General features: G+C 43.5%; 1 protein-coding gene across 1 annotated transcript in view; it reads left to right on the top strand.

Annotated features, from left to right (window-relative positions):
* FBXO42 (F-box protein 42) overlaps positions 1 to 14,647 on the top strand; it is an 81,020-nt gene that overhangs the window by 16,538 nt on the left and 49,835 nt on the right. The window contains exon 2 of the mRNA XM_066375182.1: positions 12,963 to 13,229. Within this exon, the coding sequence (XP_066231279.1) occupies positions 12,980 to 13,229 (250 nt within the window). The 5' untranslated portion in view covers positions 12,963 to 12,979. The remainder of the gene's footprint in view (positions 1 to 12,962; positions 13,230 to 14,647) is intronic.

Below are 14,647 nucleotides of genomic sequence, written 5' to 3'. Positions count from 1 at the left end.
AATCTCATGAATAAAATGAGCTAACAAGCAAAATTGGGACAGATTCATACATAGAGAACAGGCTGAGAACTGTTGGGATGATGGGCTGGGTAAGGGGATTGGAAGGATTAAGTAAAAAAGGACAAAAAAACTCATGGACACAGACAACAGTGTGGTGATTGCCAGGGGTGGGGTGGGGGGGTGGATTAGGGTATAGGAGGGATAAATGGCAATGAGCAAAGACCTGACTTGGGCGGGTGCACACACTACAGTATACAGAGACATGTTGTAGATTTGGGCACCTGTATAATTATATTAACCAGTGTCACTCCAATAAATTCACTTTAAAAAAAATTAAGATTCTTGGACCTATTCCTATCTTTAGAGACAATCTCCAGGAAATTTACCTACTAGATGATTATTTTATGATCAAGTAAGCTGTGAAACAGATTGACTTCATGTATACAGCCACTACTGTCCTTTAGGGGTCCTGGGGATAGGGAGTGGTCAAGACATTATTTACTTTTCATGAATTCCTTTGCTTTGACCACCACCAGAAAAAAATGTAAGTGGAATTGAAAATTTCCATTTTCTTACAGCTTCTTGTCAAAATGTATTATGTTCTTTGCAGGATATTTTTGTGTGTCAGTGTGGAAGCTGGCTCCATACGCAAATAGAGATTCAATAGGAGTATTGTGGGATCATAGGATACTTTGAATTTACTTCCTGAAACAGCATTTTTATAAAACTTTTCACAAATAAAACATTATGTGAACTCCTTCCTAGAGACTGCAAAACAGATTTGATGGAGCAAGAGACCGGAGTGAGGGAAGTTAGATAGTAGGCGTTTGCTGCGCTATTAAATGTGGATAACAATGACCAGGAGTCACAATAAAGGGAAGAACATTTTGAAGAATGAGCTAATGGGTGAAGGTGACAGTCTGTATGTAAGATACCATGTAATGGGACATGTTATTATTTTGTTGAGGATAATTTTAAATTAATTTCAATGACTGATTTATACTATCTTTTAAAAATAGAGTCACAAAATTGGGTTCATGTCTGGTTCTTTTTCTTTTTACAAAGCTATGTAATCATAGCAAATTAATTTAGCTGAGCACCACTGTCCTCATCTGTAAAATATGACTGATAAACCCTGGCCGGTTGGCTCAGTGGTAGAGCGTTGGCCTGCCGTGCAGGAGTCCCGGGTTTGATTCCCGGCCAGGGCACACAGGAGAAGCACCCATCTGCTTCTCCACCCCTCCCCCTCTCCTTCCTCTCTGTCTCTCTCTTCCCCTCCCACAGCCAAGGCTCTACTGGAGCAAAATTGGCCCAGGCACTGAGGATGGCTCTGTGGCCTCTGCCTCAGGCGCTAGAATGGCCCTGGTTGCAACAGAGCAACACCCTAGATGGGCAGAGCATCGCCCCCTGGTGGGCATGCCGAGTGGATCCCGGTTGGGCGCATGCGGGAGTCTGTCTGACTGCCTTCCCGTTTCCAACTTCAGAAAAATAGAAGAAAAAAAATATATGACTGATAATATGTCCCTGATGGAGTTAAGGTAGGATTATATGAAATAAGACACCTGATACATACCCTCAATACCTATTGATTCCCTTTTTTTTTTTATCATCTAGTGTTAATACCAGCTGCATTTTAATGGTTACTTTAGGAACTTGGTACTCAGAGTCCACGAACTGGCAGTATTGGTATCACCAAGGTTAGACTGCAGGAAGATCCGACTCCAGGCCTAATAAAGCCAACTGTGTAGTTTAATGAGATTCACATTAAAATTTGAGAAGAACTGGAACCTTAAGATTTCCTCCTTTTTCATCTGCGTTCCTAATAACTTGGTTGTTCTTTCTGCCTTTGGCAGGTTGGTTTTGCTGTGCACTACTAGCTGAAACTGTTTTAGGTGAAATATGTGAGCTCATGCTCAGAATGAAAGTTCACCTGCAGAAATCTTGATATATTGTCTAAATAGTGTTAACAGGTTTATCTAGATTTTTTTAATTGTGAGAGATTCAGATGAGTGCATAAAATATAGGCATTTTATTTTATTTTTATTAATTTTTTTAAGTGAGAGGGGAGACAGAGAGACAGACTCCTGCATGTGCCCTGACTGGGATCCACCTAGCATCTCCCATCTGGGGCCACTTGTAACCAGGCTATTTTAAGTGCCTGAGGCAGAGGCTTGACTGAGCAATCCTCAGCACCCCTGCCAGCTGTGCTCGAATAAATTGAGCCATGGCTGTGGGAGGGGAAGAGAGAGAGAGAGAGAGAGAGAGAGAGAGAGAGAGAGAAAGGGGAGGAGGAAGAAGTAGATGGTCACTTCTCATGTGTTCCCGGACCAGGGTGAACTGGGATGTCTTTATGCCGGGCTGATGCTGTATGCACTGAGCAAACTGGCCAGGGCGAACTATATCTTGTTTTTAAAATTTTTTATTGATTTTTAGATAGAGGAGAGAGAGACAGAGACAGAGGGAGAGAAAGAGGGGGAAGAAGTGGGAAGCATGATATCAAAGTAGTTGATTCCTTTCTGTGCCTTGATTGGGCAAGCCTGGAGTTTCAAACTGGCAATCTCAGCATTCTGTGCCAACGCTTTATCCACTATACCAGTGGTCCCCAACCCCCGGGCCGCGGACCGGTACCAGTCCGTGGGCCATTTGGTACCCGTGTGCAGAGAAAGAATAAATAACTTACATTATTTCTGTTTTATTTATATTTAAGTCTGAACAATGTTTTATTTTTAAAAAATGACCAGATTCCCTCTGTTACATCCGTCTAAGACTCACTCTTGATGCTTGTCTCGGTCACATGATACATTTATCCGTCACACCCTAAAGGCCGGTCTGTGAAAATATTTTCTGACATTAAACTGGTCCGTGGCCCAAAAAAGGTTGGAGACCACTGTACCACACCACCACAGGTCAGGCCTACATCTTGTTTCTTTTTGTTGTTGTTCTTTTAGTGTGAGAGAGACAGGGAGGGAGTGTGATGAGAAGCATCAACTCATAGTTGCAGCACCCTAGTTCATTGATTACTTTCTTATATGTGCCTTAACTGGGGGGGCTCCAGCTGACCCAGTGACCCCTTGCTCAAACCAGCGACCTTTGGGCTCAAGCTAGTGATGCTGGGGTCATGTCTATGATCCCACGCTCAGGCTGGGCACCCCACACTCAAGCTGGTCACCCCACGCTCAAGCTGGCAATCTTGGGGTTTCAAACCTGGGTCCTCAGTATCCCAGGCCTACTCTATCTACTGCACTACCGCCTGGTCAACTTCATCTTTTTTTTTAAATCCTTTTAAAATTATTATTTATTATTTATTCATTTTTTTTTAGAGAGGAGAGACAGAGAAAGAGACTGAGAAAGAGAGAGAAGGGTGAGGAGCAGGAAGTATCAACTCCCATGTGTCCCTTGACCAGGCAAGCCCAGGGTTTCAAACCAGTGACCTCGGGGTTCCAGGTTGACACTTCATCCACTGCGCCACCACAGGTCAGGCCAGACCAAATCTTGATTATTATAAATTTGATATCTATACCACTGCAAGTGAATGTTAATAAATTTTTTTGTAACATCTAAATTTTAAGTGCCCCCCATACATATGTGTCATTTTGCATTTCTTCCTAAATCAGATTCTGGTAGGCAACAAACATTTGGTGCAATTGTGTTGTTTGGAATCTGAAAAATAATTTTTTCCTTCAATTCTTTTAAGTTTACGAATAACTTCCTTGTACTGACCACAACACTACGTAAATAGGAAGTAATAATGAAGATAATTATGCTAACCTGCTGTTTTAGTTAAGTAGGCTTTTCTTTATAAAATTAAAACAAACACTTAGAAATATAACTTTAGGCTTCCTTAGTTACTGTAGCATTTTCTTTTTTTGTGACAGAGACAGTGAGAGAGGGACAGATAGAAACAGACAGGAAGGGAGAGAGATGAGAAGCATCAGTTCTTCATTGCAGCTCCTTATTTGTTCATTGGTTGCTTTCTCATATTTGCCGTGACGGGGGGCCTATAGCAGAGCGAGTGACCCTTGCTCAAGCCAATGACCTTGGGCTTAAGCCAGTGATAATGGGGTCATGTCTGTGATCCCACGCTCAAGGCAGTGACCCTGCACTCAAGCTGGTGAGTCTGTGCTCAAGCCGAATGAGCTCATATTCAGGCCGGCAACCTAGGGATTTCTTTTTTTTTTTTTTTTTGTATTTTTTTTTTGTATTTTTCTGAAGCTGGAAACGGGGAGGCAGTCAGACAGACTCCCGCATGTGCCCGACCGGGATCCACCCGGCACGCCCACCAGGGGACGATGCGCTGCCCATCCGGGCGTCGCTCTGTTGTGACCAGAGCCACTCTAGCGCCTGGGGTAGAGGCCATGGAGCCATCCCCAGCGCCCAGGCCATCTTTTGCTCCAGTGGAGCCTTGGCTGCAGGAGGGGAAGAGAGAGACAGAGAGGAAGAAGAGGGGGAGGGGTGGAGAAGCAGATGGGCGCTTCTCCTGTGTGCCCTGGCCGAGAATCGAACCCGGGACTTCTGCACGCCAGGCCGATGCTCTACCACTGAGCCAACCGGACAGGGCAACCTAGGGATTTCAAACCTGGATCCTCTGCATCCCAGTCCAACGCTCTATCCACTGCGCCGCCACCACCGCCTGGTCAGGCACTGTTGCATTTTCTAAAAATGGATGTAAATAGAACTGGGTAAGCTAATTTTAAAAGAAAGTTCTGTTAGTATTGGAATACTTTGTGTGTGTGTGTGTGTGTGTGTGTGTGAGAGAGAGAGAGAGAGAGAGAGAGAGAGAGAGAGAGAGAGACGGAGAGATAGGCAGGATGGGAGAGAGATGAGAAGCATCAACTCATAGTTGTAGCACATTAGTTGTTCATTGATTACTTTCTCATATGTGCCTTGACTGGAAGGGCTCCAAATGACCCAGTGACCCCTTGCTCAAGCCAGTGACCTTGGACTTAAGCCAATGACCTTTGGGCACAAGCCAGCAACTCTGCACTCAAGCTGGTGAGCCTGTGCTCAAGCTGGCGACCTTGGGGTTTCTAACCTGCGTCCTCAGTGTCCCAAGCCGATGCTCTATCCACTGTGCCACTGCATGGTCAGGCACAATCAGAATTATTTTATACTTTGTATATTATTACTATCTTCTCTTAAAATCTAAAAATTCAGGCTCCCATAAATTGTAAATAAGGACATTACAGTTCTATTATACTTTTTATACCAAGTGAAACATTTTGCTAGAATGTATGGTTCTCCATATAGAATTTGCCAAACCTACTAGAGTATCTCCATTTATGATTGAAACCAGTACATTTTCCTTGACCATTTATGCTTAGTAATAACAAATCCTTTGGCTGGAACATTTATAGAGAATGGCTCAGAGAATAGGTCCATTTCTGCTACTACTCTGTAGTAGTCATAAAGTGGTTTCATTTAATATGAGCCATTGTTAAGAATGATAAATTATACTGATGGGTAGTTTGGAGAAACACTTTATTTTTCTATTTCATTAAAGGGAATTTTAATTGCATAACACACTGATAAGTTTTTTAAAAACTCACTGCAGCTGATATCTGTTATTACATTTGGAATGCTGAGTAGAAACAGCTCTCTGAATTTTCTCGTCAGAATAGCTCACAGTTTGCTAATAGTAACAGTAGTTATGCCAAATTATTCTGTTTCTAGACTTTTTTGTCAAAACATTGACTGTTAGGAACTAAGGAGTCTCCAGATTATAAGCATCTGTTAATGTAGATAAAATATTGGCCCTGGCTGGTTGGCTCAGTGGTAGAGCGTCGGCCTGGCGTGTGGGAGTCCCAGGTTCGATTCCCGGCCAGGGCACACAGGAGAAGCACCCATCTGCTTCTCCACCCCTCCCCCTCTCCTTCCTCTCTGTCTCTCTCTTCCCCTCCTGCATCCAAGGCTCCATTGGAGCAAAGTTGGCCCGGTGCTGAGGATGGCTCTGTGGCCTCTGCCTCAGGCGCTAGAATGGCTCTGGTTGCAACAGAGTGACACCCCTGATAGGCAGAGCATCGCCTCCTGGTGGGCGTGCTGGGTGGATCCCGGTCAGGAGCATGCAGGAGTCTGTCTGACTGCCTCCCCGTTTCCAACTTCAGAAAAAAAAAAAAATTAAGTAGTATGTGCATGTGATAAAACATCCATAGAATAAAAAAGTTTTTCTTTAAAAATTTTTTTGTTTATTTTATTGTATTTATTTATTTTTTACTGTGAGAGCAAGAGAGAGACAGGATATCTGTTCCTGTATGAGCTCAGACCAGGGATTGATCCAGCAACCTCTGTGCTTCTGGACGATGCTCTAACCAAGTGAGCTATCTGGCCAGGGCTTCTTCTTTTTTTAACATTATTTATTGATTGACTTGAGACAGAGAAGAAAGGAGAGAGAGAAAGAGAAGCATTCATTCATTGTTCTATTTAGTTGTACATTCATTGGTTGCTTCATATATGCACCCTGATTGGGGATCAAACTTGCAACCTTAGTGTTTTGGGATGATGCTCTAACTTACTGAGCTAATCAGCCAGGGCTGTAAAAAATGGTTTTTATCCTTTTGTCTTAACAGTGATTCTTTAAGTGACAAAGAGTATCGGTTCAAGAGACAGGAATTTAAAAATATTTTATTCCTTTACCCAGAGGTGTATTTACGGTGGGCGCACTGAGTGGCACCCTGAGCTCCGCAAAACCCCAACTTGACACTTTTTTCTAATGAAAGGTGGGCTCTTCATTGGGCCCTTAGGAGCTCAATATTTTCTTCTGCGCTTGGAGCCTCAACCAACCTTAATCTGCCTCTGCCTTTACCTTTTCCCATTTTATTGTCTGAAATCCTACTTATTCAATGCTTGCGTCTCTGTAACTAGTTGGAAGCTATCTTTTCCTTTCCTAAACTGTTAAAGCTTCTCATTTTGTACCACAGAACTGTCCTGTGTTGGTATTCTCTATTTATGTGCCGTTGGCTCCTACTGGGCTAATCGCTTTGAGAGGAAATAGTGGCATAGCCTCTTTTTGTAACTCCCATGGGAGTTACAGTATATGTGAGAAGCACAGTATTTTCACATACAGCAGAAATTGTGAATAAGGTGGATTGCATTTTAAATCTTTAGCTTCCTTTTAGGTAAGTGAAATATATTCTGATTTTCATAAAATGTGTTTACTCCAAGAGGATTATCAAATGTCTAGTTGTATAGAAATCACAGGCACCATTAATCAAATATTATATACTAGGACTAGCAATTACATTCAAATGAGAAAGTTATTTCATTTCCATTTTGAATTTCTTTGAATCAGTTTTAATTCTTTACAATTTAATTCATTTCTCTGAGTTCACAGAAGTTTTTTGAAATGTTATTTTTACAAAATCTTTATGAAGTAAGCAGGAAACTTTCATTACTTTGGGGTAGAGAGCTTTTCCTCTCTTGACTCTCTCTATGTTGCCTACCCTGGGTCACACAGCATTATAGTTAGAAACAGTAGCCAAATTTCCTGGGCTCAGAATCTTAACCTTAATTTGTATTTCAGAAGGATTTTCAAAGCTGGTTTGAATTTAGTTGGATATAGTATAGTAGTTTTTCAAAGAAAAAGACACTAATGGGCCTAATAAATGGTTTCTTCAGTACCATTCCTCTTGAATTAGCAAAGGGTCATTGAGAGTGGGTCCAGAGTCTGGCAGCAGACTCTCAGGCCAGTGTACACCGTAAAAGGTCAAAATTCAAGGACCAGAGAAGTATATTCATTCTGACCAATAAAATATGTTTGCAACATCCAGTGACATATATGGGTAGGCTCTGCTATTTCCTGCATGTACTAATGATGTAATTTCTATTATAAAATAATGTGAAGTCAGCATAAAGGTTTTGTGAGTAGAAATGTTAATAAACCCTGGCTCCTTTGAATGTCTAGTCCTAGTGAGACGAGGTGCCTAGGCAGATGGTCTGTACCCTCAAGTAGTCAAGTTAATTGACTTCAGATTGTGGGTTCTCACTTTGGGGAAACTGAGAAGGCCTAACAGAGCTGTGAAAGGTGAGGAAGATTTCTTTTAAAGACTTTAATGAAAACCACATTCATTGTTAATACAGTTACATGTAGGGCTTCTTTTGGCATGAAAAAATGAAAGGAAAACTGTTTCAAAAATGCCTTTGTGTCCTCTGGGAATATGAGTGGTGATTTGATTACCTAATCAAGGAAGTGAAAATGAAGGGCTGTACAAATTGATGCTGGGCGAGTAATTACAGAGGAATTGCATCTGAGCCAGCCCTGTGTGCTCTTGTTGGCATGTGTGCTCAGGGCCACGTTAGCAGATATGCCCTCAGGGGTATGGGGTTTGATGCCTTTGTGCACAGTGAAATGGCTAAATGGTGAGAATTGCTTCAAGCTGGGTATTACAGAAGTGTGAGTTCCTTTCTTTGGGCTTGCTGATTATTTGGAAAGTAAGTAAATTGTTTTACTAAGCCAAACAGATTTATTTTGCTTGGGGAAAAAGTAATATAAATAACCTTTTGCAGCCAATGTGATTCAGTTTGTTCTGAAGCAGACCCTAGGCTCACAATTTGTCAAGATGTTGCATGGGGAACAAATGTATTTGAAGTGCTGTATTTAATTCAAATGTGAAAAATGCAGCCAAACTCAAGGAATTGTTTTTTTTTGGACTTTGTGGAATTTCAGAGTTGAGTAGGGGTTAAAAATATGAGAAAGTCAATAAATTAGGAAAGATAGTCAATGGGAGATAAGAAATAGTAACTTTTAGGGGAAGGAGGAAGAGGGAATATGGGAAGTGATATTTTTTTTTTCCAGTAGAAAAAGGCAGCCTGGCCTGACCTGTGGTGGCGCAGTGGATGGGGTGTCGACTTGGAACTCTGAGGTCGCAGGTTCAGGGCCCCGGGTTTGCCTGGTCAAGGCATGTATGGGAGTTGATGTTTCCTGCTTCTCTCTCTCTCTCTCTCTCACTTTCTCCCCCTGCCCATCTGAAATGAATAAATAAAATTTTAAAGAAAAAAAGGAAAAGGCAGCCCTTTTTTTGCCAGAAAAAAAATTTCTAATTTGTTTTATATTTTACACGACTGTATTCTTTTGGACAGGAGTTAGGGCTGGAAATGGAAAGGCCTTTCTTCTAGCAAGCGTGGCAAAAACAGCTCACCCAAAGTGAGGCCGGGGGCCTGATTATCTATGATCCTTCATCTAATACAATTTACAATTTATTAAAAAATATAAAACAAGTGAGATTTTTTTTTTTACATATGACAGTTCTCCTTTACAGTGGGTGATACAGGGATTTGCTGCTGGCCCACCTTTGCCACTGCCCCCTGCTGCTCCACTGTGTCCAGGTGGTTGGTTGTTCATAGTCATCAGGATGCCAGCAGCCACTTTGCCTTGGCACACTGCAGTATCATGAGCTAATTTGGAAAATAAATTGTCTTGGAAGCAATTTTATGAGTTTTGATTTACGTCTTCATTTTCCTGAATGTGATTGTTCTTCCAGTGTTTAAGGTGTTGTACAAAATTAGTATGTGAATTACAGGAGTGGTAGAGATGAGGTAGGAAGTTTCTAGTCCTTGCTCTCCCCAAACCCCTTGCCTGTTGGAACGGTTCAGATTTCTTAAAGCTCCAAAGTATTTCAAAATCACTCTTCTTTCGGCCCTGGCCGGTTGGCTCAGCGGTAGAGCGTCGGCCTGGCGTGCGGGGGACCCGGGTTCGATTCCCGGCCAGGTCACATAGGGGAAGCGCCCATTTGCTTCTCCACTCCCCCCCCCTTCCTCTCTGTCTCCCCCCCCCCCCCTTCCTCTCTGTCTCTCTCTTCCCCTCCCGCAGCCAAGGCTCCATTGGAGCAAAGATGGCCCGGGCGCTGGGGATGGCTCCTTGGCCTCTGCCCCAGGCGCTAGAGTGGCTCTGGTCGCGGCAGAGCGACGCCCCAGAGGGGCAGAGCGTCGCCCCCTGGTGGGCAGAGCTTCGCCCCCTGGTGGGCGTGCCGGGTGGATCCCGGTCCAGGCACATGCGGGAGTCTGTCTGACTGTCTCTCCCCGTTTCCAGCTTCAGAAAAAAAAAGAAAAGAAAAAAAATCACTTTTCTTTCCTTATTATTTTTTACTATATTCATCAGTGTTAGAGAAAATACTGAGAATTTGTGAGGTGACTGGCCTAGGGAATGGTCTGGGCAGGTGCATATCATCAAGGGGAATAAAGATATTTAAAATAATAATAAAATTAACTCAGGTGCCCCTTCAAGAAAGGACTTGTTGCCCATCTGGAAGGAGTGTAGTTAAAGAAAACTGTTAAGTCCCTTCAACTGCCTCAGCTTTGGAGCCCAGCTCCCCTTCTTCTCAGAGCAGCCCCAGCCAAGGGCTGGGTGAGCAGTGGCGGAGAGACTTGTCTTCTGGCCCAGTACTGCAGTCCCCCCACTGTTCCTGCTCCCGAGCTTTCTGTTGGACAAGTGTTGTCAGATCTGCGTTGTGGTCTGATGGTTCCTCTGCCCAAGTCTTTTCTTCTCACAAGAGTTCTCTCCTTTAAATGTTTTTCATTCCTAATTGTATTTTAGCATCTGCTTTCTGGATAATCTAACCTGCAATATGCTTCCTACATAAATTATCCTATTTCCTTTATTTTACTCTTTTTACCTCGGTCATTGAACGGAACATCTGGGGAGTGGTGTAAATGTGTTGCTTGTCTCTGTGTGTACCTTTTACCATGTTCTTATTCCAGAAAATTTGGGAATACAGTTAACACAAAGAAAAAGGTTTAAAGTCATCTGTAATAATTTTTTTTTTAATGACAGAGAGGAACAGATAGGGACAAACAGACAGGAAGGGAGAGAGATGAGAAGCACCAATTCTTTGTTGCAGCTCCTTAGTTATTAACTGATTGCTTTCTCATATGTGCCTTGACTAGGGGGCTACAGCAGACCGAGTGACCCCTTGCTCAAGCCAACGACCTTGGGCTCAAGCTGGTGAGCTTTGCTCAAACCAGATGAGCCCGCACTCAAGCTGGCGACCTCGGGGTCTCGAACCTGAGTCCTCTGTGTCCTAGTCCAATGCTCTATCCACTGCGCCACCACCTGGTCAGGTGCATCTGTAATAATTTTTAAAAATTAATTACCTCCATTAGAGGTAACTTGATCATGGCTTATTTTGGTAAACTTTAGAGAAGTGCATTAAGTATTCAGCTTGGTGAGTTTTTCACAATCTGAACCCATCTATGTAACCATTACCCAATCAGGAAACAACTTTACCAGCACCCAGGAGCCTCCCAGTGCTTAAGGTAACCACTGTTCTCACTTGCAAAAACATAAATTAGTTTGCCTTGTTTTGAATTTGATAGGATGGTCATGTAGTATGTACTCTTCAGGATCTTTTGTTCAGTGTTATGTTGAGAGACTTATCTGTATGTTTATCTGTGGCTCCTTGTTGAATAGTATTCCTTTGTGTGAATGTACCCCAATCGCTCTCTTCTATTGTTGAAGGGCATTTGTATGCCAGTTTTTTATGTCTTGGAGCTGTTGTGATGTTTTCTAATAAATATTGCCTTGTATTTGGTATTTGGCTAGTTAGGTCCATTCTTGGAACGTTTATTATCCCCTAAGTGAATTGTCTTATGTAAGAGCTGGAAAAACTGTTATTTCTAAAACCACATTATCAGAATATTCTTTTTTATTTCTTTCTTTAGTGAGAGAAGGGGAGGCAGAGACAGACTCCTGCAGGTGCCCCGACTGGGATCCACCCAGCAAGCCCACTAGGGGGAAATGCTCTGCCCACCTGGGACCCTTGTTCCGTTGCAGCTGAAGCCATTTTTTTTTTTTTTTTTAAATTTTTTTTTTATTTTTTATTTATTCATTTTTAGAGAGGAGAGAGAGACAGAGAGGGAGAGAGAGGAGAGAGAGACAGAGAGAGAGAAGGGGGGAGGAGCTGGAAGCATCAACTCCCATATGTGCCTTGACCAGGCAAGCCCAGGGTTTCGAACCGGCAACCTCAGCATTTCCAGGTCGATGCTTTATCCACTGCGCCACCACAGGTCAGGCACACTGAAGCCATTTTTTAATGCCTGAGGTGGAGACCATAGAGCCATCCTAAGCGCCCAGGGCCAATTCACTTGTGAGCCATGGCTGCAGGAGGGGAGAAGAAGAGAGAGAGAGAGAAACGAGAGGGCTGGGGTGGAGGAGCAGAGGGGCGCTTCTCCTCTGTGTCCTGGACCGTAAATCAAACCTGGGACATCCACCAGAATATTCTTTTTTTTTTCTTTTTTTCCTGAAGCTAGAAACGGAGAGAGACAGTCAGACAGACTCCCACAAGTGCCCGACTGGGATCCACTTGGCACACCCACCAGGGGCGACGCTCTGCCCCTCCGGGGCTTCGCTCCACCACGACCAGAGCCACTCTAGTGCCTGGGGCAGAGGCCAAGGAGCCATCCCCAGCGCCCGGGCCATCTTTGCTCCAATGGAGCCTCGGCTGCCGGAGGGGAAGAGAGAGACAGAGAGGAAGGAGAGGGGGAGGGGTGGAGAAGCAGATGGGCGCTTCTCCTGTGTGCTCTGGCCAGGAATCGAACCCTGGTCTTCTGCACGCCAGGCCGACGCTCTACCACTGAGCCAACTGGCCAGGGCCCAGAATATTCTTATTCCTCTTTGTAGCATAGTACCCACAGTTAGTTCTTTCTAAGACTGAAGTCTTAAATTATGTTACTGGCCAAGGTATTCCAGTCAGATCTTTGAGTCAGGGGAATTGTTGGAGAACTCGGCTATCATGGTTTTCAGTGGAGAGAAAAATACAATCAGAAGCCTTTAGGAGTTAGATATTTGGGATGGGCTTGGTACTTCAGCTGCACTTGTCAAATTAAGGTGGCTCACAACTAGTGTGGGGAAGTGCTGAAGAACAGAGTTCATATTGAGGTTCTCAAACAAAACCTGATCAACTGGGGTGCACGTGCCTGCACTATTTCAGAGCTTCTAGCAGTCTATACTGATGTTTGTTTCTTTCCCACTCTAGCTTTCAAGTGTAATGTCATGGCCAGCTCCTCGGACAGTGAAGATGACAGTTTCATGGCGGTGGATCAGGAAGAAACTGTGCTGGAAGGGCCAATGGAGCAAGACGAGGAGCTCCAACCAGTAGTGGAGGTGGAGGAAACTAGACATAATAGGTCCATGTCTGAGCTACCAGAAGAAGTTTTAGAATACATTCTGTCATTTCTTTCACCATACCAAGAACACAAAACTGCAGCCCTTGTCTGCAAGCAATGGTATCGACTTATCAAAGGTACTGTGGAAAGATTTATGTATTTAAACATTTTGGGAATGTGCCCTGGCTGGATAGCTTGGTTGGTTAGAGCATCATCCTGAAATGAAGCATGAAGGTTGTTGGTTTGATTCCCAGTCAGGGCACATATTATTTATTGATCTTAGAGAGAGGAGAGAGAGAGAGTGAGAAAGAGAAAGGGGAGGGTATAGGGAAGAGGAGTGGGAAGCATCAACTCTGTTTCTTATATATGCCTTGACTGGGCAAGCTCAGGACTTTGAACTGGTGGCCTCAGCATTCCAGGTCAACGCCCTACCCACTACACTACCACAGGTCAGGCACTATGGACTTCTTTTTTTTTTTTTTTAATAGTATCTTTATTCTATGCATATTTTTCTTTAAATAGTTGACACACACAAGTTTTATTCATTTATTTATTTATTCATTTTTAGAGAGGAGAGAGAGAGAGAAGAGAGAGACAGAGAGAGAGAAGGGGGGAGGAGCAGGAAGCATCAGCTCCCATATGTGCCTTGACCAGGCAAGCCCAGGGTTTCGAACCGACGACCTCAGCATTTCCAGGTCGACGCTTTATCCACTGCGCCACCACAGGTCAGGCTGGACTTCTTTTTAAGAGCAGAACCGTAACCTAGTACTCAACAGTTTCAAGTCTTCTGGGGGAAGTCACTGCCAAGACAGCTTTTCTTTCTTTCAATAATTATATATCTGTCCTTTGTTCATTACTGTCTTCCCTCAATTCAACATTTGCAAATCTGTGTTACATATTTCACCTGTGCATGTTTGGCAATGCCGTCTGCTATTCCAGTTCATAACTATGAGTTCAAACAAGGAGTAGTGATCATCATTGGAAAACACGTATAAGTACAGTGATCCTGCTTATGGATCTACTGAGGTGGCATAAATTTAAGTATGTAAATTCTTTTAAAATGTAATATAATTGGTTATGCTCTTTTTTGTGTGGCAGAGACAGAGTCAGAGAGAGGGACAGATAGGGACAGACAGACAGGAAGAGAGAGAGATGAGAAACATCAATTCTTAGTTGTCCATTGATTGATTTCTCATATGTGCCTTGACGGGCGGGGGGCTGCAGCAGACCGAGTGGCCCCTTGCTTGAGCCAGCAACCTTGGGCTCAAGCTGGTGAGCCTTGCTCAAACCTGATGAGCCCGCGCTCAAGCTAGTGACCTTGGGGTCTCGAACCCAGGTCCTTCGTGTCCCAGTCCGACGCTCTATCCACTGTGCCACCGCCTGGTCAGTCTGGTTGTATTCTTTAATCATAATGCCACTCAAATAAGATTTCATGTGTTAGAAAAATAAATTGTTCAAGACACCTGAAGTTCTCACCTTTTTCTTTATTTTTAAGGAATTAAAAAAATTTTTTTCATTGATTTTTGTGTGGGGGGAGGGAGAGAGAGCGAGAGAA

Source organism: Saccopteryx leptura, chromosome 3 (genome assembly GCF_036850995.1).
Source record: "Saccopteryx leptura isolate mSacLep1 chromosome 3, mSacLep1_pri_phased_curated, whole genome shotgun sequence".
NCBI classification, from domain to species: Eukaryota; Metazoa; Chordata; class Mammalia; order Chiroptera; family Emballonuridae; genus Saccopteryx; species Saccopteryx leptura.
This window is presented reverse-complemented; position numbering and strand designations above follow the sequence as displayed.